General features: G+C 55.4%; 1 protein-coding gene across 1 annotated transcript in view; it reads left to right on the top strand.

The window, feature by feature from the left end:
- Positions 1-1,231: 1,231 nt before the first annotated feature.
- The window catches only part of EML1 (EMAP like 1), a 121,629-nt gene continuing 99,005 nt past the window's right edge, over positions 1,232-23,855 (top strand). Inside the window, exon 1 of the mRNA XM_075531969.1 lies at positions 1,232-1,389. Within this exon, the coding sequence (XP_075388084.1) occupies positions 1,323-1,389 (67 nt within the window). The 5' untranslated portion in view covers positions 1,232-1,322. The remainder of the gene's footprint in view (positions 1,390-23,855) is intronic.

Genomic DNA, 23,855 nt, shown 5'->3' on the forward strand with positions numbered 1-23,855 from the left:
GGGTCTTAAACGTATTTTCCTTTGGTGTGAAGCCATTGCTTCCCCTTCATAATCACAGGGTCGGGAGATAGTTATCTTTAGCAGATAGGCTCCTTCAGGGCACCCTGCAGGCAGCTCTCAGCCCACCCACTGGTGTGAGTCCCACCCAGTTCACACCTCCAACTTGAAGCCATTCAGAGTTCTGCACAGAGATGCACGGGACCATCGGGACCATCGTGCATTGAGACTCACGGGTGTTACTCAGCCGTCTTCTGGGACCGCACCTGTTTTAGGGTTAGGTCGTCCAAGTCATATACGGGCTGACCTCGTGGCATTGTGAGGTGGGCTCCGGACCATCCTAAGATAGCAAAGATCAAATCCCAGTCCTGCGTTGCCCTCTCGGGCTGCCTCATGGTTAGTGCCACCGTCTTTTATCTCAAGCTGATGAAGGAGTCCTGGTGGCATAGTGGGCTATGTGTTTGGCTGCCAACTGCAAGGCCAGCAGTTCAAATCCACCAGCCACTCAGGGATAAAGATGAGGCTGGCTACTCTGGTCAGGAATTGCAGTCTCAGAAGCTCACAGGGCAGTTCTACCTGGTCTTAATCTTACAGGATGGCTAACTCTAAGTTTGCTGGAAGGCAGTGAGTTTGGTTTTGGATTTGGTTGGAGGGTAGTGCAGCTCAGATCGTAGATCTAGCATTTATACCGGCAGGATGGAGGGTGGAGAGAGGGGACCCCCAAAGTGATGTGCCTCCTGCCCTCTTGCTGCTTTCTGGAATAGGAGACATAGGTACTCTTAGTCATGTGACAAGCCGGTAATGCCACTAGTCTGGCTGTCAGTGAGGACATTTTAGCTGCGGTGCCAGAGGGGTGTCTCTGCGGTGGCGGGTGCTCTGGGGGCCGGGCCGGGGAGGGCATCCCGCCATCCCGCCCCGCCCCGCCCCGCTGACTGTAGGGATGCTGGGGGTGGGGGGCTATGGGCGTACCCTCTGCTCCGCGTGGCCGCGGCCCGTCCTTTGTCCGCGCGCCCGCCCCCGGGCCCGACCCGGCCCGCCCGCGTAGGCCCGCACCATGGAGGCGGAGGCCGCGCGTCCTCCGCCGCCCGCCCGCCCGGTCCCAGCCGCGCCCGCCGCCTGAGGCGCCCCCTGGCGGGCAGGCGAGCGAGGGCGCGCGGCCCGGAGCGCGCGCGGCGGCGGCGGGCCCGGGGTTGCCATGGTAACCGGCAGCAGCCGCCGCCACAGCAGGGCCGGCCCCAGCGCCAGCGCCGGCCGCGGCCAGGGCTCAGTGTGGGGGTGAGCGGCGGCGGCGGCAGCGGCGGCACGGGCTGCCCGGCGGCCTCAGCATGGAGGACGGCTTCTCGAGCTACAGCAGCCTCTATGACACGTCCTCGCTGCTCCAGTTCTGCAACGGTGAGGGCGCCGCGCGGGCGGGGGCCGGGGCGGCGGGCGGGCCGGGGCCGAGGGCCGAGGCCCGGCGCCGCGGGCGAGGCCGCGCCAAGTTGCAGCGCAGGGGCGGCGCGGTTCCCGCCGCCGCCGCCGCGGGCGCATTGTGCTGGGGCCGCGGGGCCGCGCCTGGGCCGGGCCGGAGCGCGGCGCGGGCTCGGGCTCGGGCTCGGGCGCGGCGGCCGCTCCCCTCGCCGTTCCCCGCGCGCGCCGCGCGGACCCCGGGCGCCGACCCCGTGGGACCCCGCCGGCGCCGGGGCGCGAACCCGGGGCGCACGGCGGCTTCGCGATCCGGGACGTGTGGCTGCCCCCACCCCCAGACTCACGTCCCTTCGGAAAGGATTGGCCGGAGAACTCGGGACAGACAGCACTTCACGACAAAACACTCAGCGAGGATGCGCGCGGGGCGCACAGCGCTGCACCCCGCCGGCCAGCCAGCCCCACTTGCCCCCACGGACCCGCAGATCCGTGCAGCCCAAGGCTTTGAAACGCAAAGTGCACCGGCCTTGCTCCACCGGGGGTCCTCTGGTCTTATTTGTGGGGTCAGAGATTTTTCTACCCCCTCCCTCCCCCCTCTTCCTTAACAGGAAGGAAATGTGCCTACCCACTGATGTGGCATCTTTCAGGAATACACCCCCTCCGTGGTGGAGAGATTCAAGATCGCCAGGGCCCGTTGCATTTTTTTATCAGAGCCAATGCGTTGGATTTATGGCTTCCTCAGCGGGCCCCCAAAGTTTGTTCAAGGGAGCAAATCCATGCATTTTACATCGTATTAGCTGGCGGTTCAATCTGAATAATTTGAAATTCTAGGCACTGGGCATTTTCTTTCATAGTGTGATTTACGGGATCTGTTCTTGTTCTTTGCAAGCTATTCGCAAATAGGAAGGGAAAAGGAGGCTTCTCATAAAGAGTTTCGGGGCAGTCCCACCCTGTGAGTTGGAATCCACTGGGTGGCAGTGAGTTCGGTCCTGGGGTTTGGTCTTTGGTGCTCTAAGCAGAGAGAGTAAAGGTGTGTTGGCCCCTGGGGGGCTGCAGGAAGATTTTTGTCCCTGGTCAAACGATCATTTTCCTGGAAGAGTGTGCACTCAGGGTGGTAACTTCGGCCCCAGTGGTTTTCTTATGAACAGTATTTAGACCTGATGTTAACTTCTGGGGAAGGAAGTAAAGTTTTTCACTCTGCTCCCAATTTCGTGGCAGGTTCTGAGAACATGAGCCTGTGGACGTGGTTGAAGGCAGGTGGGCAAAGGGGCTACCCACAGCCCGTGGGAGGGATGGAATGAAAAGGGACTGGTGTCCTCACAAGTATAGAGTTGGGGGAGTGGTTTTACCCTTCAGTAGCTTGAGCAGCGGCCTCTGTTCAATTGTGACGTTACCTTCATTGATTTATAATCGGTCACATCCGGATGGCTACTTCTGAGCTGAAAGTTAGGCCCAGTCACCTCTGACCTGTTTACAGTAGATAAAAAAGAATTTTCAATGTACATTGGGAAAGCTATAGCTGGAAATGATAGGAAGTGACGCCAGACATAATCGTTGTGTGTGTGTGTGTGTTTTCCTTCCAAAAAAACTAATACATGAGCATGTCATGGGTGATTTGAGTAGGCGCTGAAGCCTCACATCCCAAACTCACTGCCCCTGGGTTGATGCCAACTCCAGCAACAGGGTGGAGCCGCCCTTGTGGGTTCCCGAGACTGTAACTGTTTTTGGTTGTCGAGCGCCCGGCCTTTCTCCCACAGCGCCTCAGGTGGTTTCGAACCGCTGACCTTGTGGTTAGCAGCTCAACACGTCACCGCTATGCCACCAGGGCTCCAGCTAACATACCACCTAGATTGTTTCATTCGTGCAGTTGTGTGGGCGCCTGGCCATACATGCCAGTTAGGTCACGAAGTCCATCTACACACCTATCCATGCGTGTGTTGGCACTCTGCCTTTTCCCGGTGAATTGTCATCATCCAGATGTCAGTGTTGTCCAGAAGGAAGCCCACACCAACACTTTCAGACGTATGCACACAAGCACACACATCGGCTCATGCATAATAGGCGGCACTTTAAAGAAAAAGCCGTCTCACTGGATTTAAAGACAGATCATTTGCCGACGCAAGTCAGTCCTAACTGTGGGGTTGCTGTTCTCAAAATGTCCCTAGCTCCAAGCACCTCAGGGATGAAGTGACAGCAAGAACAAGAGTCTCAGGGGCAGAAGTGAACGTGACCCAGTGATGTCTACAGGCTACAGATGTTTTGATGGGAAATTTTTCCTTTTAAGAGGCTTCCATTAAGTGAAAGAATAAATGAATACAATTCAGTTAATTACTATGATGATTCAATTAAAGCATTGGATCACAGAAACACCATCTTACCAAGAACTGAATTAAACATTTGGATATTTCATTAGCCACATTGAACTTTTTTTTTTACGCGAGCGATTAACATGACAATGGCAAGGGGACAATAGCATACTACTGAACTCAGGCTGTCTTGGTGTGTCCTGCACAGCCCATACCTTTGATGGTGATAGGAGTGGGAAAAAAAGTCATAATTATGTATTCGGTTCAGAAAATAAAACTCATGCGTACTATTTGAATGATAATTACAATGAAATTCCATCTGGTGAGATACAGATAAAACCCACTGTAGGTTGCAACTCTTAGCAACTCCACAAGGCAGAGTAGACCTCCCTACTAGGGTTTCCCAGGCTGTGAATCATTAGGGGAGCAGACAGCCTAGTCTTTCTCCCACAGAGTGGCAGATGGGTTTGAACCACCAATCTCGCAGTTAGCAGCCCAGCACTGAGCCCACAGTGCTGCCAGGACTCCTGAGATAAAGATGTTATTGTTGTGGTTAGGTGTTGTTGGCTCTGCCCCTTAGCAACCACTGTGCACAACAGAACAAAATTCCGACTGCCCCACTCTTCACTGTCCTCACAATTATTCTTACATCTGAGCCCATTGCTGTAGCCACTGGGCCCACCCAGCCTGTCAGGGCCTCCCTCTTTCCACTACCCCTCGACTTTACCAAGCACGATGCCCTTCCCCGGGGACTGGTCTCTCCTGACGTGTCCAAAGTATGTGTTATAGAGCTAAAGATAGGAGACGGTATATCCATGGGAAGAGAGAGAAAGAGAAAGAGAAAGCTTCATTCTAACGAGGAAGAACTCCTCCTTCCTCTAACTTTTCCTTCTGCTGTCTTCTACTTAATTTATGGTGAATGCAAAGTATCAAGTTAGGCCTGATCCTGTCTCCTGGGCAGACAGACTGCTGGTTCTTGCTTGACTGGGTAGTAGCTCTCTCAGTTAACTAGACAGGTTGTGCAGGGTTTTTCCTTCCATGTATTCCAGACTCTGCAAAGTAAACTGTATGAGACCTCGGGGGGGGGGGGGGGGAGGGGAGCCCAGTGGGGGACTCTCCAGGTGGGGGAGACCCAGATTCGGTTCCCGGCCCATGCCCCTCGTGTGCAGCCACCACCCCTTAGTGAAGGCTTGGGTCTTGGTATGACGTTGAGCAGGTCTCAGGCCAAGATGAGACCCGGAAGAAGGCTCTGGCGAGTTCCTTCTGATTATTGCTGGGAGGTGCAGACGAGAGGGTTCTGATGCACTGTGGCCCCAGCACCATGGCGCAAAGCGCCTCCCACCTGCGTCATCCTCCCAATTGTTCCGGCAGCCTTAATGTCCACCCGTCTGCTCAATGTCCACCCGTCTCTTCCGCCGCTCCTCCACTTCTCCAAGCATGGTGTCCTTCTCCAGGGACCGGTCGGTCTCTCCTGACAACATGTCCAAAGTGGGTGAGACTAAGTCTCGCCATCCTCGCCTCTAAGGAGCACTCTGGCCGTCCTGTCTGACAAGACACAGCCACAGATGAGTACCCGGCGTGAAGACTTGTTATCCATGCCACACCATGCTTCGAGACAAAATTTCATTGATTTGTCGTTAGAAATAAATATTTCACAAGATATAACTACATGCTGCTTTTGTGATTGATCACTGCTTTATGTTCAATCTGTAACAATGAAAATACATCCTGCATATCAGATATTTACATGCCAATTCCCAACAGTAGCAAAATGACAGTTACAAAGTAGCAAAGAAAATAATTTGATGGTTGGGGTGGGGTCACCACCACATGAGGAACTGTATGAAAGGGTCGCGTGGTACATTCTGCCTGTGAGGACTCTGCTTTCTGGCCAAACCACAAGCATTTGTGACGTGATCGCCAAGCCCAAGCGTTTTGGTGGAAGAAAGCCCACAGCCCGGTGCGCCAGAAGCAGGGTCATTGCGACTCATTTCTGCGATGCTGCCCGTTTCCCCATTACATTTTAAAAAGCGAGCTCTGGGGTGGGGTGTGGGGAGGCGTTGGAAAGTGATTCTTGTGGCGGGGGCGGGGGGCAGGGGAAATGAGACCTGTCAGGTTGGGTGGTGTGGGTGGGGGAGGAGGGTGTGGATCCAGCTCTGGAGCCTGCCAAGGGGGTCCAGGGGCAGAACCCCCACCTGCAGAGGAGCCCAGCTCCAGACACAGAAAGGGCAGAGGTGGCCTCTCTGAGAGGTGGCTACCAGGGGTTATCTACAGGGGGCGGAGGGGGGGCGATTGCTTGCTGCCAGGTGGTGCCCTGTTCTGTGTGCCCTCTGTGGGGAGGCTCCCCGCAACAAGCTACTTTTCAGGTACAGTGGGCAGCACACAGTTCAGAACAGTGAGGGCCAGATGGTCAAGTGTTCTCCAAGAGAGCCCATTCCCACCCAATACCTGCACTGTGTTCAAAACCAAAACCGAACCCACCCTCTGTGGCCTTGCATGAGTATCAGTCCTTATGGGAATTGAAAGCCTTGTCTGCCTCCCTAGGAGAGGCTGGTGATGTTGAACTGCTGACCTTGAGTTTAGCCGCTCAATGCATAACCCCTTGCAAGGTACTAAGGACCTGGGAAAAAAAGATGAGGTAATCTGCCCTGTGAGCGTATGATGCCTGGGAGACCCGAGATAGAGTCCCCGTGGTGGGTGGGAATCAACTCTATGGTAATGAGTTTGAGGGGTCTTGGGACCACCTAGGAGGCCTCCTCTACATCCTTGTGCTGGAGCTTCAGTCCTGCTGGTTCTTGCTTGGGTGGCTTTGTATCTATCTTGTGTTTTCAACAGTCTCCAGACATTCAGCCGCCACCCTCAGCCCCTTTCTTGTTGGGCACGTCTGCAAGGCCCTGCTGTGTGCATTAGGGCCTGGTGCTAGCCTGGTTCCGACAGCGTGGATCCAGCGCTGATCCTCAGGACACTCGTACTTCCTGGAAGCTGATGTTCAATGCAATTGACGTAATTGTTACTTTAATGGAAGCGGGGGTGGGGTGGGTGTGTGGAGCCTGAGGACCGGTGGGGGGTGTGCGTGTGAGTTTGGAGACCGTAGGTAGGGCAAACGCTTCAGGTGTTCGCTGCTGCCCACAGGCACTGTGGCAGAAAGGGCTGGTGACCTGCCTCAGAAGCAGCAGCTGTGGAAACCCGTGTGGGGCCCACTTCTTCTTGGACCCACACAGAGTCCCCAGGAGTCAGAATCGACTTAGCAGCATGTGGCGGTTGGGGCTGAGTGAGATCGCACTGAGCCAAAAGCTAGGTTCCCTGCCACGTAGCCTGTTCAGTGGACTCACAGAGGCTCGGACGGGGCTTCCAGGGCTGAAGAGCTACCGCCGATCCTGTGGCAAGCAGCCTAATACCCAGCGCACGGTGCCGCCATGGTCCATCCTGGAGATTGTCTCTGGGAGTCCAGGGTGCTCTCTAAGAGTGGGTGGTGGTGGTGGTGGTGTGTGGATGGGGAGAACATTCCAGATCGAGGTTTGTGTGTAGGAAGCCTGGGCAGTGCTGGCGGTTGAAACCCACTCAGCTGCATCAAGGGGGAAACAGCTAGATGTCTGTCTGATCCAGTCAAGATCCAAACCTACAAAATCAGACTCACTGCCACTGAGCCCCTTCCGGCTCATAGTGACCCCTAGGGCAGGACAGAACTGGCCCCATGTGTTTCTGCGTCTGGGACTCTACAGAGTAGAAAGCCCTGAGGAGCTGGTGGTCTTGAACTTTGGACCTTGCATGTGTAAAGATCACAACCCAGAAAACCCTAGGGGTTGGCTCCACTTGCACACAGTGGGGCCGAGGAGAGTCTGACTGGACCCCAGGGTGTGGTCTGTGTTCCCGTGGGGAAGAAGCTTCCAGAAAGTGAAGGAGGTTTGCGCTTTGAACTGGATCTGGGAGGGTCATGTGGGGCTTTCCAGCCTGGGCAGGGCTTAGGTCGGGAGCTCTGGTTGGGCAATGGGTTGACTGCTGGCCGGCTAGCGGGGAAAACAGGGAAGGCCACCTGATAACATAAAGATCCGCAGCTTTACAAGCCCCGGGAGCAGTTCTCTGTCCTGTGGGGTCGCTATGAGTCTGACAGTGGCCGGCAGTGGCTTTGGGTCTTGCGGACGGAGCTGGTCGAGACCCCAAGCAGCCAATGGAAGGCCAGAGGGAAGGCTGAGGCCAGGGAGTGGCAGGGCCTGGTTTGCAGAGGCAGAAGGCCGCTCCCTGCAGGTGGAGAGTTACACATGGGGGCTGGCTGCCAGGGGTGGGGGCGGGAAGGGAGTGAGTTCAGGAAGTGCTGATGGGGTAACGTCCCTAGGACTTGAGTTACTAGGAGTGGGCAGGGAGGGGCTGGAGGTGCCAGGTGCAGAGACAGCAGGCAGGTGGGTGGGGCCGATGGTGGCCTCCCTTTGGGTCTGTGGAGGTGCCACAGACATGGGGCCGAGTGACGGACTGGCTAAGGTGCCAAGGAGACGCCTGGCCTAGCGACGGGGAATCTGAGAGCATCAGTGGGGGCGGGGGAGCGAGTGAGCTCACCCGGAGAGGCTGTGTCACACTGCCCAGGAAAGGCTCTCTCTACAAGGGTCTGATTAGGACAGAGTCCGGTCTGGGCGTCTATCAGGGCCCCAGGCTCCTCAGGAGATGGCTCCCCTGTCACCATCTTGACTCTTTGGGTGGTGGTGGGGCCTTCTTCAGTGGCCACACAGTGACCTATAACTGTCTTGTCATAGTGATTGTCTGAGAGGGTGTCATCTGGATTCAGCTTGGGTTCATGGTCAAGGAGGGCTGAGCCTGGGGTTCACTGCCAGGGCTCTGAGCTTGCATACTTCATAGGTGACCAGAACCAATCTTCCACTGCCATCTGTCTGACCTGCAGCCACTCCATGAGTGGATTCGAACTTCCCCCATGGGTTTCCAAGACTGTAAATCTTTCCAGAAGTGGTCAGCCTCATCTTTCTCCTTCTGAGTGGCTGGTGGGTTTGAACCACCAATGTTAGCAGCTCAGTGTGAACCCACTATACCCCAGGGTTTCTCTCATAGACCTCCAAACCAAACTCCGACTCATAGCGACCCTATAGGGCTGGCAGAACTGCCCCTGTGGGTTCCTGAGACTGTAATTCCTGGTGGAATTAAGAATGTCATCATTCTCCCAAGGAGTGGCCAGTAGTTTAGAACTGCTGACCTCGAGGTTTGGCAACTCGACTGGTAACCATTCTGCTACCAGGGCTTCTGACACACACTGAAGGTCTGGTTCCAGCAGTGCGTTCAGAGAGTCGCTAGGCAGCACGGCCCACACTCACTCCACTGCGCCCAAGAGTAGCTCTGGACTCGGTTCGCCATTTCTCTGCTTCCCGCAAAACTGGCCTTGGTTGAGCTGTTGGTTGCTGGCGTGTTGGTCCCAACTCACGGTGACCCCGTGTACGACCGGAGGAAGCACCGCCCGGCCCTGCGCCATCCTCGGTCACTGTTCTGTGTGAGCCCACGCTGCAGTCCTCCGTCAGTCCATGGCCTGGTGGGTCTTCTTTCCCCCACCCCTCGCCCCTCTCCTTGACCAGAGAGGATGTTCTTTTCCGGGGACTGGTTCCTCCTTTTAATTAAATGAAAATACATGTTCAGATTCTAACCCGTACTCAGTGATCGCGCGTGGGATGTCGTGTAGCGGGAAGGTAGGGGCCACTGGCCATGCCAGGCGGCTCACCGGATATGAGCTACAGACGGCCGGGCCTGCACGGGGCCCCGCGGCCGGTCATGCGTCCTGAGCTGGTCCTGATGTGAACCGAATGCATCTTTTTTTTTTCAGTTGCTCTCATTCACGTTGCTTTTAATCATCCCTGCCTCTAGAAATCTGATCCTTACTTGCCTTTGGGGCCGGAGACGTGTGTGACTTGCACACGTACAGCTACATATTAATAATGCATAAGAAACATGCCAAGCCAAGGAGACCCCCTGCCCTGCCATACGAGTCCATCTGAGGCGTCACAACCTCGCGGGACAGAACTCGGGCCCTGGAGACCTGCTCCGTGAGGCGTCCAAGGCCGCAAACTTCATGGCAACAAAATGCCTCATTTTCCTCCCACAGAGCGGCTGGTGGGTTTGAATCACTGACCTTTTGGTAGGAACCCACGGGGCCACCAAGGGTCCTCCCCTTCAGGGTGGGCTGTTGCTGCCTGTGAATGATGAGACATCAGAGGCCCACCGAGGGAGAGCTGCTTGCTGAGGGGCCTGGCAGTCATTCTGGCTCCAGGCCCCAGACCAGACTGAGGACGGAGTCTTGTTTGATGAAATGAATGGTGGGTCAAAAGGTGGGGCTGATATGAGACGACAGGGGCCTGGGAGCCTGGGGGGCTTTTTTTTGTCTGCACCTCACTTCCGGGAGGGCCCCCGCAGGTCCTCGCACAGCTGGGAACCCTTCTTCCACGAACGCTGAGGTGACTGAGCAGGCTGCAAAGCAAAACAGAAAAGCCAGTTATTGAAATGAGAGGATTCCAAAGGGAACAACGTGGACGTGCAGGTGCAGGCCCTGGTGCAGACGGTGACAGTTCCCTGTGTGATCCCTACCTCACAACTGGACCAGTAGGTAACGTCAGGATGAGTGGGGGAAAGGTTGACGTTGTCAAGGAATTCGTCTTGCTTGGATCCATGGCCAATGCTCACGAAGGCAGCAGTCCAGAGATCAAAGGAGGCATTGATTAGGTAAACCTGCCTCACAGACCTCCTTTAGAGCACTGAAAATCAAGGATGTTACTTTGGGAACCAAAGGGGCCCCTGGCCCAGGCCATGGTATTCACCTTGGCTTCCTTCCTATACGTGTGAAGGGTGGACACCGAATGGGGAAGCCTGCAGCAGCAGCAATGCATTTGAACTGTGGGGCTGGAGGAGAATGTGGAAAACACCACTGACTGCCGGAAGGACACACTGGCCTGCCCTGGAAGAAGTACGGCCAGAGTGCTCCTTAGAGGCAAGGAGGGCATGGGAACCACTGTGAGGGTGGCACAGGACCGGCAGTGTTTCGTTCTGCTGTGTGCATGGTCTCTGTGGGTTGCGGCCGACTCCATGGCAGGTAAGAACAGCAGCAACGACATGTACAGCTCAGACGGAGCTCCTGCTGGCACATCACCAAGTCACCCAGGTACATGACAAGCAACTGCCTGGCACCGAGCAAAGTCCAAGGACCTTATCTTGGGCTTCTAGTCTTAAAAGCATTACTTCCCCAAGCCGGAGCCAGCTTGAGATCAGATGCCAGGAGGGCCCTGCAGAGTATTGGAAAGCAGGGCTGAGCTTGCAGCCACCTTTCATGCCCACCCAAGGACCTGATGGCCCAGTGGTTATATGTTAGGCTCCTAACCCTAAGGTGAGCAGTTCGACTCCACCAGCCGCTCCGAGGCAGAAAGAGGAGGCTGTCTCCCCCTGTAAAGAGTTACAGAGTTCTACTTTGAGTCTGAATGGACCCCATGGCAGTTGGTTTCTTGGCCACAAAGGCCGCTCTGATAAGCAGAGAATGGTGGCAAGTGGCCCAGCCCCTTCAGGATTGAGGGAGCCGTTTTAGGGGGCAAAAGATGGCGACAGGCATATGCTCACTAAAGAAATTCCAGGACATATGCCTGCTGATCCCTGTCATAGCCCTCCTCCCCCAGGGAGCTCACAGCTAAGAAAGGAAACAGCAGGTGCAGGGCCTCTGGGCTGGGCAGGATCCCAATGGCAGTCGTGGACTCTCTGGGGTGGCTGCTTCTCTTTAAAAGATCGCTGTTGTAAATTTGGCCCGGCCCCCTGACATCTGTGTCTGGGGCAGCGTCTCCTTCTCCAGGCCTGTGCAAGGAGGAGCAGGCAGGGGCCAAGATGTCAGCGAGGACTAATTAACCCTGGGGCATTAGCACCGAAGGGTTGGAGCTGGTCATCCATCTCTACACGCCTTTTCCTGAGACGGTGAGGGTGGGAAGGGCGGAGGCCTGAAGACATGCAGATCTGGGTTCGAATCCTGGCCCTGCCATCTCCTAGAAGCAAGGTGTGGCTTCAGGTGAACGGGGTGCTCCTTGCCCTCAGCTTTAATGAGAGACACTGGGGTGAGAACTCGGGAGGAAGACTGGGCTTCCCACTACCATAGAGGTACAGTTTCAGGAACCCACGAAAGCAGGTCTTCTTTGTCTTATAAGGTCACTACGAGTCGGAATCGACTCGATGGCACTTAGTTTGGTTTTGGTTGGAGTGGAGAGAACTGAGGGGATTCTATCCAAATCCAGGCCAGAAACAGATGGCTCCCACAGGTTGGGTAATTTGAGGGACATTTGTTAAAGGACCCTTTCACACAAAGGGTGTGGGGGAGCCCAAGAGGGTGGGTAGTCCAGTGGACTCGGTGTGAAGGGCTGTAACAAAAGCTGACCCAAATCCAAATGTCCGAATAGACTGTCCTTAAAGCTGTCGATGTCCTGCTTTGCTTCACATACTGACGTTACCCCGTTCTCACCCTGCTGGCCAGGGCCACATCCCCCGGTTCTCCCCCAGATCGCCATGTGCTGTATCTGAAAGAGTCGGGGACAGGGCTGACTTTGGATACAACCTTGCTGGGAGGCTTTTCAGGAATGGACCCATCCTTCCCGGCACTCCAGTCAGTGCCTCCCCGCCCCCACCCTACCAGGAATCCTGGCTGGCCTTCTGTTGGTATGTGGGGGGGTCCAGCCCCTACAGACTTGATCTCAGCCTCCTCGACAGTGCTGCTAGCTTGTCACCGAGGCTCCCCAACTCCTTATCTGCCCTTCCACAGTCCAGAAAGCCCCGGCAACCAAAGGTTCCTGGTGACTCACGCATTAATCAGAATCGGGAACCATTTGGTAGAAATCCGGCCCCTCAATTGAAACGCGAGTTTTAAAAACGAGTTGGTGTCTGTTCGTGTGAAAGTCCTGCGGTTCTTCTGTAAAAGTGCTCTGAGCATGGAGGCCCGGCCCCTTCTGAGGGAGCTGGGTGGTCTGTGGTGTGCGCCCCTTCTAAAGCCACAAGCTAGATTCAGAACCATGTCTGGCCTCGGGGGGCCCTGGGAAGGGGCTGGTTGCCACACCAAGCAGCTGGGTTGTTGCTAGGACTCTGCTCCGGTCCCCCCACTGCCTACAGGGACCATAGGCCTCCTTCACCTGCCCCAGAGCCCCCTAGAGTGCCAGCCGGCCATGCCAGCATTGTCCCCAGAAAGGGGTGTGTGTGTTCGGGGCTGTACTAAATTCCTCTGTGCCCTCTCCTCCATGGTGGGACTGCCCAAAGGGGTGACAAGGTACAGCCCCTGGCTGGTGGGCAGCAGCTGTTGGTGCTCCCTTACAGGTTCCTGTTCAGTTGTAGCAACAGCTCAGGGGAACTCCTGCCTCTGCCCTTTTTAGCAGGAGGACCCAACCCTCTGCTGTCCAGGCCACTCCAACCCTCAGTGACCCTAAGTAGTGCTTCTGAGGCTATCAATCATCCCAGGAGCAGGCAGCCTCATCTTTCTCCTGAGGAGCAGCTGGTGTATTTGAACCCCCGACCTTGCAGTTAGCAGCCCAATGCCTAACCCACAGCACTGCCAGGACCCCTTCCAATAACAATTCCAGGGATAACGCAGCCGGAAATCTTCAGATTCCAGTTGGAACGCTCTCCTCCAAAATGGTCTGTTGACTTGAACCAAATTCTACTTCTTGGGGGGTGGGGGTGGGAGTGGGTGGGTGTCACCGATTCTTCCAATCCCAACCCAAATGAAGCAGGGACTCACTTTCAGAGACCTTGGGCAAACCATCTAACTCCTTCAAATAGTGCTCCCAATCTTAACCCTTGCAAAAGAGCCCTGGTGGCACAGTGGTTATGTGCTGGGCTGACATCTGAAAGGACAGCAGTTCAAGACCACCGTCTGCACCAGGGGAGAAAGATGGGGCTTTCCACTCCCGTAAAGAGTTCCAGTCTCAGAAACTCACGGGGGCAGCTCTACCCTGCCCTGTAGGGTCGCCAGGAGCCGGCGCGACTGGGTGGCAGGAAGTGAGGTACTGTGTGACCTACAGAACTTCCTGATCATGCATGAGTAGTTCCAGCCCCGTGGGGCGCACCTCACCTGCTGACGTCTCTGCCATGGCCCCAGCACACAGCCGGGTAAGCCGTGGACAGTGTGTGTTTGTTGGGACCGATGCAGCAGAGGGAGACGTAGCTCTAGGGGAGCAGGGCTGGAGCCTGGGGCCTTAGGCTTGCTGACATGGTCAGCGTTTTTGCAGCCATGTGGCTGCAGGTGACCAGACATGTGGATGCAGACCCAGGAGAGACATGAAGGCGTTCTTGTCTGAATGAAAGGGACGTGGGCGTCAGATGGAATGCAGGGACCACCATCTGGCCCCTCGGACGGACGCGCTGTGTGACATGCAGGTGTTTGTGTTTGCGAGAGAGGCTGCCCCGCCGTAAACCTCTCCGTGACCCTCAGTCCTCACAGTGCCCCTCCCAGCTCGCATTGTCCAGCTCCCCGCCCTATACAATTGGCTCCACAGTGCATCTGGCTCAGGAGACGCCCCCAGACCAGAGGGACACAGAGCACCAAGATTTAGGGGCTGCCCGAAAGGCGTGGGAGGGCTGGGGGGGTGTGGGTGGGGGCGCGGGCCTCGCTGCAGGGTCACTGCACGTTCCAAGGGTCACAGCGATGAGAGGAGTTTGAAAGAGGCCCTGAAGAGTTGGCTCCCAGCGGCCAGCGGCGTCTCTCGGTGACCAGCCCCTCGGGTGACCAGAGGCTTTGTTGTAGTCCCTTCCCCTCACGCCCCTCTTTGCTGTGAAACGGTTTTCCATGCAAATGAACGGATACGGTGTTGTGCTGAGTGCCCGGGCTGTCATTTCTGCTGGGCCGCCACTCACAGCGCAGAGGGAGCACGGCGAGGCCACAAGCCAAAGACGCTCAGGCTCTGCCAAGAAATCTGTTCTCCGCTCTGTCCGCTCCCCACTGCCCCCCCACCCCCCAAGGCGGAATAAATTAGGTGCCGCCCTGCGAAACCAAGCACCCAGCCTGGCCCGGTAATCTTAGCTCGATACCTTTCTTGAGGAAAGATGATTAATCGTGTCAGGCCCAGCCAGAGGATTATGGGGACAGCCGAACCAGTTTTGTGTGCTCGGGAGACAGCGGCCCTGCAAACTGTGCATTTCTTAACAAGGCTAACGACAAGTGACAGCCCCGAGCAAGAGGCACTTGCGGAAAACGAGGGAGGGACTGCTCATGTTTTCCCTGAAAACAAAGCAAAACGGATGCACCATGTGCTCAGTGGTGAAAACGGCATGGGATACATGGTCAGCACTGGCGAAAACAGTTGCTGGGTGCCGGCTAGTTAATGTCGACTCACAGTGACCCACACGAGGCAGAGTGGCCTGGCCCCAAAGGGCTCCTCTAGGATGCCATCCTTTGGGGTGGGAGGAAGAGCCTGGTGATGCAGTAGTTAAGTGCTTGGCTGCCGACCCAAAGGGTGGCCGTTCCAGCTCTCCCGATGCCCTACCACAGAAGGCACTGGCCTCTATCTTGTGGGGTTGCTGCCACATCAGAATTGCCACCATGGCAATAGGCTGACTCTTTACCGGGAGGGAACCACCCAGGAACCACTGGTGGGTTTGAACCGCCGACCTAGCCGTTCATTCACAGCCGAGTGGTTCATTCACAGCAATACTCCTTTGGCAAATGCAGGGAGCTGCCGGAAGGCTGTCCCCCGTGCAGGTCTGTATGTCTTCCAACTCCTGATCTACCAACTAAGCCGGAAGGCAGCAAGGCCACGGTGGTCAGCGTTCTGGCTCACCACGGCCCCACAGGATGGAGAACTGCCCCAGGGGGCCTCCCAGGCTGTCACCTCCCCTGGGCAGGGTGCCAGCACGTTCTCCTGTGGACCTGACAGGTGGGTTCCAGTCACCAGCCTTCCAGGACACAGGCGAGCGCTTAATCTCCTGGAAAGCGTCATGTGGACTCTCTCTCACACCCATTGTGAGTGTGTGGCACCCAGTCAGCCCCCCCCCCCCAAAAGACACTGCTTAGCACTCGAAGGTGGTCAGCTCCCCAGTGGACGATGGAGGTGCAGGGACATGAAACGTCCACTCCCCCTCCCGCCCAACAACAGCGTAACTTCTAGAGTCGGTAGTTCTTTTCCCAAACACAAAAAGGTGAGAGGAGAAGTTGGAGCGGCCGCTGTGGCTTTCCGGAAGCCTGCGGAATTCATGCTTATGATGCTGAGTGAATCCCCGGAGAGGCTGCTCTGTGAGAAGAACAGGGCTTCAGGATGGGAGGGAGGCTGACTGATGACCTTTGACACACAGACGACGCAGCCTTGCTTGGTGAGAGGGAGAGGACTTGACGCACTAACTGGTGAAGATCAGGGGCTGCAGCCTTCAGCGTGGACTGGGGCTCGAGGTAAGAGAACAAAAACCTCACACCTGTGTCAACGAGCAGCATCCCGACGGAGAAAGATGGACGTTGTCAAAGGTTTCCGTATGCTCGGCTCCTCACGCAGGGAGGCAGCGGCGGAGAAATGAAAGGGCAGCGTTAGCAGCCAGGGTGCCACTTTGAAGACTAAGGTGCAGCTGACCCAAGCCGTGGTATTTTTGATGCCTCAAAGGCCTGGGAAAGGTGGACCGAGAAGAAAGAAGATCCAAGAAGAACTGATGCATTTGTTGGCAAAGGGCATTGAAAGCATGGTGTGGACAGCCAAAGGAATCTGTGTCAGTCTGGGTAAACTAGGGAAACAAATCCACAGACACTCATATGTATATAAGAGAGAGTTTTATATAAAGGTAAGTGTACATTCAGAAAGCATCCAAACCCAGTGCTGTCCAAGCCCATAAGTCCAACATTAGCCCATATGTCTGACACCAATCCACAAAGTCCTCCTCCATCTCACAAAGCAAACATAATGATGCCGACTGCAGGAGGAAAGCTGAATCAGTGGACGTGTAAGCATCTCAGCGCTGGCAGGGGTCTCCACACGGCTGCTCCAGCACCCAGGGCTGCATCCAGGTAGGTCCATGTGGCTTCTCAGGGATGTCTTGCAGGAAGTGAGCCTTGCCAGCTGAAGCAGAGGACTGGCTAAGGCAGCTGCACCCTGGTCTGACCATCAGAGAGTAAGGGACCAAAGAACCAGAAAGGCGAGGCTCCCCGAGCCATTTATCTCTCCGCCCTTCAAGTATTCCCACATGTGTTTATCGGCCAGGTTGACACAATAAACCTGAGCTCTCTCAGATTCTATGCCAGGAGGAGCACAGCCGAGACTGCTTAGACTTGAGGATGGTGGGCTTTGGACATGCCGCCAGGAGGGATGGATCCCTGGAGAAGGACTTCATGCGTAGTAAAGAATAGATAAGGCGAGCAAACAAGAGGAAGGCCCTTAATGAGATGGATTGACACAGGAGCTGCAACCTCGGTGTCCAAACATACCTACCGGGGTGAGGATGCCACAGGCCCAGGCAGTGTTTCCTCCCGTTGTACTGACCCAATGGCACCCGACAACCTCAACAAGGAATTCGGGGCTACAGGAGACATACTAGTAAAACCAGTGAAAACAAAACAACAAGGTAGAAGGAGCAAATTGTATAACTTTTTTTTAATATAATAGGCCGGAACATCACATTAGGCAAAAGAACGGATCATGTGATGGGTTGGTTGCTGCGTGCATTGAAGAGGGTCGGCAGACCACAGCCAGAGACTAGCAGATGCTGTGTGATGTTGGGCAGTTAGCATGGCTGAGGCTAACGAGCTGCCCACAGCCCTCGTTGCAAGCCCACCCCAAGAAGATGCCTTTCCCTGGGTGCTAATGGCGCCTCTCCTGCCGGGTAGCAAAGGCCCACATGGACTGAGCCACCACTTCGTCTCGAATTCCGCGCTGGGTGGAGGAACTGTCTGCTCTGTGCATCAGCCCACTGAGCTGGAAACATGGACCAGCCAGGGCGTAGAGAGGCCAAGTCATGTCCCCAGGTCACATGGCAAGGAGGTGGTGGCAGCACTAGTCTTCAAACCTGGGGGGGAAGAGGGAAGAAGGGGAACAGATCGCAATGATCGGTGCAGAATCCCGCTCCTCCCTCCCAGGGGGATGAACAAGAGAAATGTGGGTGAAGGGAGACAGCATTCGGTGTGAGATATGAGAACAATAATAGCTTATAATTTATCAAGGGGTCACAAGGGTGGGAGGTGAGGCAAGGAAGGAAAAAAGAGGAGCTGATACTAAGGGCTCAAATAGAAAGCAAACATTTAGAAAATGATGATGGCAACATATGTACAAATATGCTTGATACGATTGATGCATGGAATGTTATAAGAGCTATAAGAGAGCCCCCAATAAAATAATTAAACAAAAAATGGCTTGTTTGAGTACAGCTCCTGTCTGGACCACCCACAGCGCACGGCGGGAGGATTGCCTGGCTGTTTCAGCACCCACTCTGGAGCCCGGGTGAGGTAGTGGCTTATACAATGGGCTGCTAACCACTGGGTCAACAGTTCAAATCCATCAGCCACCTCTTGGGAGAAAGATGAGGTTTACTGCTCCCGTAGAGGTTCGCAGCCTCAGAAACCCACGGGGCGTTCCAGTCAGTGTTATCGGGGGTCACTGTGGGTCAGAATGGACTCGGTGGCCATGAACTTGCGGTGGCGCAGTGGGTTAAGCACTTGCCTGCACACTGCAAGACTGGTGGTCAGAACCCACTGGCTGCTCCGCAGGAGGAACACGTGGCGGTCTGCCTCTGCAGTGCTGACAGCCGTGGCAATGCTATGGGGCAGGGTCTCTGAGCTGGAACCAACTTGACGCAGTGAGGTGGGGTTTGGGTAAGGGGTTTTGGCGTTGGGCTGCTCACTGCAAGGCCCCTCGCAGGAGAAAAACGAGAAGGATGAGGGAGAAAAATTTCCAGCCCGGAAGCTCTGTCTGAGCCGGGTGTTCCCCTGCCAGGGCCTTTGCTTGCCTCAGTCCTTGGCCCTTGGGCCACAAGTCTCTCCTGCCCATGTGGCCCCCTGGTGTTGTCCAGCTTGGTTTTTATTTCCTTTGCCTGGAGTTGAAGTGGGGGATGTTGTGGTGGGCCACCTAGTCGGTCCCAGCCCATCACCCTCCCCACTAGAGTGTCACTGGCAGCAATGACAGAGTACAGGCTTTCCTAAGATGGTCTCGTTCCGGGAGCAGACCACCTGCTCTTTCCCCGCCCACCCCCACCCCGAGCTGGCGGGTGGGTGCAAAGTGCTTACCTGGTGGTTAGTTAGCAGCCAAGTGCTTAACTGCTGCACTGCCAGGGCCCTTCACTGAAGCATCCATTTCTAACTGCCAGGTACCTGGCAGCAGCCCCGGTAATGAAGTGGGTTTATGCACTGGGCTGCTAACCATAAGGTCAGCAGTTCGAAACCACCAGCTGCCCCAAGGGAGAAAGATGAGGTTGTTCGCACCAGACCCGCCAGGAGTGAGAAGCGACCTGATGGCAGTGAGTGGCAGGCACGTGTCCACTGGCCTAGGAGCAAGGAAGAGTCCGTGTCCCTGGCGGTTGGTGGTCCGACTCTCTGGGTCCTTCATTGTAGTGCTGCCAGAGTAGCATGGGCTCGCTCCCCTCCAGTCAGTCCTGACCCTACAGGACAGAGCAGCACTGCTCTGTAGGGTTTCTGGGACTGTCAGTGTCTACGGGGGAGAGTAGCTGGTGGGTTTGAACTGCTGCCTTACTGTTAGCAGCCCAACGCTTAGCCCACTGCACCCCAGGACCCCTTCCCCCTAGGTGAGTGGTCTCAAACTTCTAGTCATCCTTGGACCCACGCAGGATCCTGCCTCTCGTGGATCCGCCAGCTCCCCGGTTCTCCCACGCATGGCACGCTCGTTACACAATGTCAGGAAATCACGTGCCTTAATCCCATTCCCGGCATCGGCAGAAATAGCCGGTTCGCTGAGAAGCTGTCAGGCCCACGGAGGTGGCTGCCGGCATTCCGACGTTCTCCTTTTTTCTTGAAAGCCCCAGTTTGATACTGGACAGCAAACACTGTCAGGTGTTCCCCCGGCACTGACAGGCTCGCTTCATTCGCTGATGAGGAGGTGATTGCCCAATACGTATGTCTGTGTAACCTCCACTTGCCTGTCATGTGTTATTTCTCGTCAGAGTGGGGCTCCGCAGAGAGAGCAGCAGCTCAGCTGCCAAGGAGCCCTGGGGGCACGTGTTCCAGCCCTTGCCTGCTCACGGAACCTACCAGTGGCTCTTCCAGAGAGAAGGCCTGGCTGTCTGCTCTGTAGGACCCCTAGTGGCACAGTGGTCATGTGTTGGGCTGCTAACCGCAAGGTCCACAGTTTGAAACCACCAGCTGCTCTGAGGGAGTAAGTTTCTAAAGCCCAGGGGGGCAGTTCCACCCTGTCCTATAGGGTCTCAATGGCAGGTTTGTTTGTTTTTTGTAGTCGGCTCCATAAAGTGACGCCTTGGCGCCTGGACACTGTGCAGAGGTGCTTTGCAGCAGCAGATTTGCTAGTGCGGTGCCTGTTTGATTGCTTGACTGCCGCATGCACAGGCATGGCCCGCAGATCTAAGTAAAAGGAAATTTTTGACAACTTCAGTCTCTTCTCCATTATCATGATGTTGCTTATTGAGATAAACATGCACGTTCACATACTTGTATACATGAATGAAAGCAAGGCGGGCTTGAGACACTTGCTGATGAAAATCCGAGACTGCAGCCTTCGGTGTAGATTGCAAGTCAAGGCAAAGAAAGCCGTCGTCCTCATCACTGAACTCCTAGGTGACATCGTGATAAAGGGAGAAAAGATTGAAGTTGTCAAGGATTTCAACTTGCTTGGATCCGTGATCAGTGTCATGGTTAGCCCACCAGCACCCCACTCCCTGTCAGCCGGCTGTGGAATAGGGAGGGAGGGGTAGCCAGTCAGCCTACTAAGTGGAAGCCAGAGACCTGCTGCCTGCCTTTGAATAAAAGCCTGCGGGTGGTTGCCAACCATCACCGATAAAGTGCCGGCATCTCCCTGGCTGCGGGCCGGCCTGCATGGAGTACCGTCACAGGGTCCTCAAAAGAGCCCGCCTACCAGTCCATCTTCAGTGGTGTTTGGATAGCAAATGGAGGAGGGTGTGTATGTGGGGTGTGTGTGTGTGTGTGTGTGTGTGTGTGTGTGTGTGAGAGAGAGAGAGAGAGAGAGAGAGAGAGAGAGAGAGAGAGAGAGAGAGAGAGACAATAGGAACCCTCTCCTCTATCTAAAAGGTACACTGTGCCAGGGACGGCACTAGAATGGTGTCTGAGTTGATGTCCCTGGCTGCACATCACCAGCTGGGGGGTGAGGGCGAGGACCGGGGTGTATTCTGCCTGCCTCTTTCTCCATCATTTTTATTCGCATCTACTGTTGTGACTCCTCTCTCCCATTCCTTCCCAACACCTGACAGCCGGAGCCCTCTGGACGGGGACTTTGGCTGGCATGCCCATGTGTGATGCCCAGAAGGCAGTTAGGGGGGTTTGCTGGCAGAAGCAGCCTTGGGCACAGCCACCTCGCTTCTTGCTTCAGCTGGGTCTGAGCCTTCCATGTTTTTGTCCTCACCCACTGTACTCATTACATACTTGCCCCAAACATTGCAAGCCCATCCCCTCACACTGCGGGTCTGTCCCCCCACACTGCAGGCTGGTCCCCACTCACTGCAGGCTGGTCTTCCCCACCTCCTTTAGTCTGGTCCCCCCACACTGCAGTGTTGCCCTAGACTGCAGGCTGATTCCAAACTCACCCTCCCCACCCACCCCCACCCCGGTGCAGGCTGGTCCTCCCCCGGTGCAGGCTGGTCCCTCCTTACTGCAGGTTGCTGCACCCTCGCTGCTGCCTCCCCTATTTCTGCTCTTCCTCTTGCTGGCGGCCTCGCCCCAGCAGACACGCTGCTTGTCACCTGGCCAGTCCATCTGTCTGGTTCTGGATGCATTAGTGTGCCCGCCTTCCCGGGGAAGAGGACCCTGCCAGCCTCTGTGCTGGGGGTTCAACGCTGGCTCCTGGGTCCCGAGAGACTGGTCACTGACACATCACCAGTGTCTGTGGTTCCAGACTCAATGTAGTCTGTGGTCACACTGCCATGTAGTTTGTGGTCACATTGCCACTTGGGATGCCATGTTGCAGACCGGCTTTTTGTGCCCTCGCCAGCTGCTGGCAGGGAGGGGCCACCTGTGCCCAGGCCAGACGGCATGTGGTGTGGCAGGAAGGCCATGTGGCCTGGTGCTGTGGGTTCTAGGTTGGACCTGGGATATATCAATGAGGTGCCCTAGCTTCGAGCCTAAACCCTTGGCTGGGACTGCAAACGGTGAACATGTTCCCTGCTGACAGGGAGATGATAGGTTCTAGTCCCCCCAGAGACCTGGTGACCAACGGCCAGAAACTCAGCTGCTGAAAAACCCGGGTGGAGAGGGGCAGGCTAACCTGATATCCCTGTCATCTGATTTTGGCTCAGCGAGTAATTGTTGGGAGCCCAGCCCTTTCGTGTGCCCTAGCTTTCCCCCAAGGAGCTTGGTGGTGTAGTGGGTCTGCATTAGGCTGCTAACCACAAGTCAGCAGTTTGAGACCATGAGTCACCCTATGGGAGAAAGACAAGGTTGATGAATGAATTATGGATGCGCTCTCTCTCTCTCTCCATTCTCATCTATGAAGAGCATCGAATGAATTGAGGTTGTTGGGGTTCTGGCGGCCTGGGGATTGCTTTCTGGGCTTATTTCATTGATGTGTGATCTTCAGTTCCAGTTCTTTCTCTTTATGGCTCTAATTGTCCGATATCCATCACCAACCAGGGTTACTGTCCTAGGTTCCAAAAGCACAGAAACAAGTTTGTCAGCCTCTGGGACCAGAGCTGTTGCTGCGGATATTTCTGCTGGTCATTCTTGGAATGCCTTCTTTTCTCTCTGTCCAGAGTTCTGTTTGTCCTTTGGAACAGTCATCAGTGTCACTGGGCTCCAGACGCCTGCCCAGAGCCCGCAGTCCTGCCCCAGCTCTCCTCTAGCTGTGCCTGCCTGTGTCTCTGCCAATCTCTTCTGTTAGTTCTGCCACTGCCTTCCTGGGCTTTGGACCCCATCACGCATCACAGGGCCTGGCACCAAGGATCATCTCCGTCCATGCTTGCGAATGGACAAATGAGTGAGAGCATGTAGATGTTAGTTTTTAAGAGACAGCTGTTGTTAAGAGGTATGAACCCATCAGGTTTAGCTGAACAGGGACACAGTGTGCAAAAAGGATGGAACATTGTCTGGTCCTGCAGCGGCATCTTCACAGTGTGGCTACGTGTGAGCCGCGGGTCATGTCTGATCACCTGCTGAAAATACCTGAGATGAAGTGTCACCATCCTTGCTTTTGAGGACTCTTCTGGCTTTACTTCTCCCAAGACGGTTTGCTTGCTCTTCGGGCAGTCCGTGGCACTGTCAGTATTCTTTGCCAGCATCATAATCCAAACGCATCAAGGCGTTGCCCTTGGCCTTCTTTATTTGTTGCCCAGCGCTGATTCATTGCCACCTGTCTGAGGCCACTGAGAACACGGTAACTTGAATCAGGCACCTCTGTCTTAGTGTTCACAGTGAGTTTTTGGTTTTGTGTTTTGCTTTTCAGCACTCCAGAGCAGTCCTTTGCAGCAGATTTCCGCAATGCACTGCATCATTTGATATCTGCTTTTATGGGCCTTGGCTGTTGATCCAAGTAAACAAAGTCCGTGGTCACTTCTGTTCCCCCTCCACTGGTCGTCATGCAGCTTGTTGGTGCCGATGTGAGGATGCTACGCGTGTTTTCTGTGTGTTGAGGTGTCAGCCTAACCGAAGGCTACATACAGTCTTTGATCTTCACCAGTAAGGGCTTTGAGGCCTCTCCTCTTAGCAAGCAAGGTGTGCCACGTGCCTATCGAAGGCTGCTTGTGACCCTTCCTCCGATTCCGACGGCAAGTTCTTCTTTGTGTGAGTCCAGCTTCTGAGATTACTTGCTCAGCGTACAGACTGAACACACATGACAACGTCCTACAACCCTGGCGCACAGCTTTCCTGATTTTAAATCACACAAGCGTGCCCTCGTTCCATTCAAACAGCTGCCTGTTGGTCGTGAGCACAAGCAGGTGTTCAGGGATCCCCATTCTTCTCCATATTCACCCCAATTTGTTATGGTCCATAGAGTCGAGTGCCTCTGCCTGGTCCGTCAGTTAAACACAGGTCAACATCATCTTCCT

This window comes from Tenrec ecaudatus, chromosome 14 (assembly GCF_050624435.1).
Source record: "Tenrec ecaudatus isolate mTenEca1 chromosome 14, mTenEca1.hap1, whole genome shotgun sequence".
In the NCBI taxonomy this organism is placed as follows: Eukaryota; Metazoa; Chordata; class Mammalia; order Afrosoricida; family Tenrecidae; genus Tenrec; species Tenrec ecaudatus.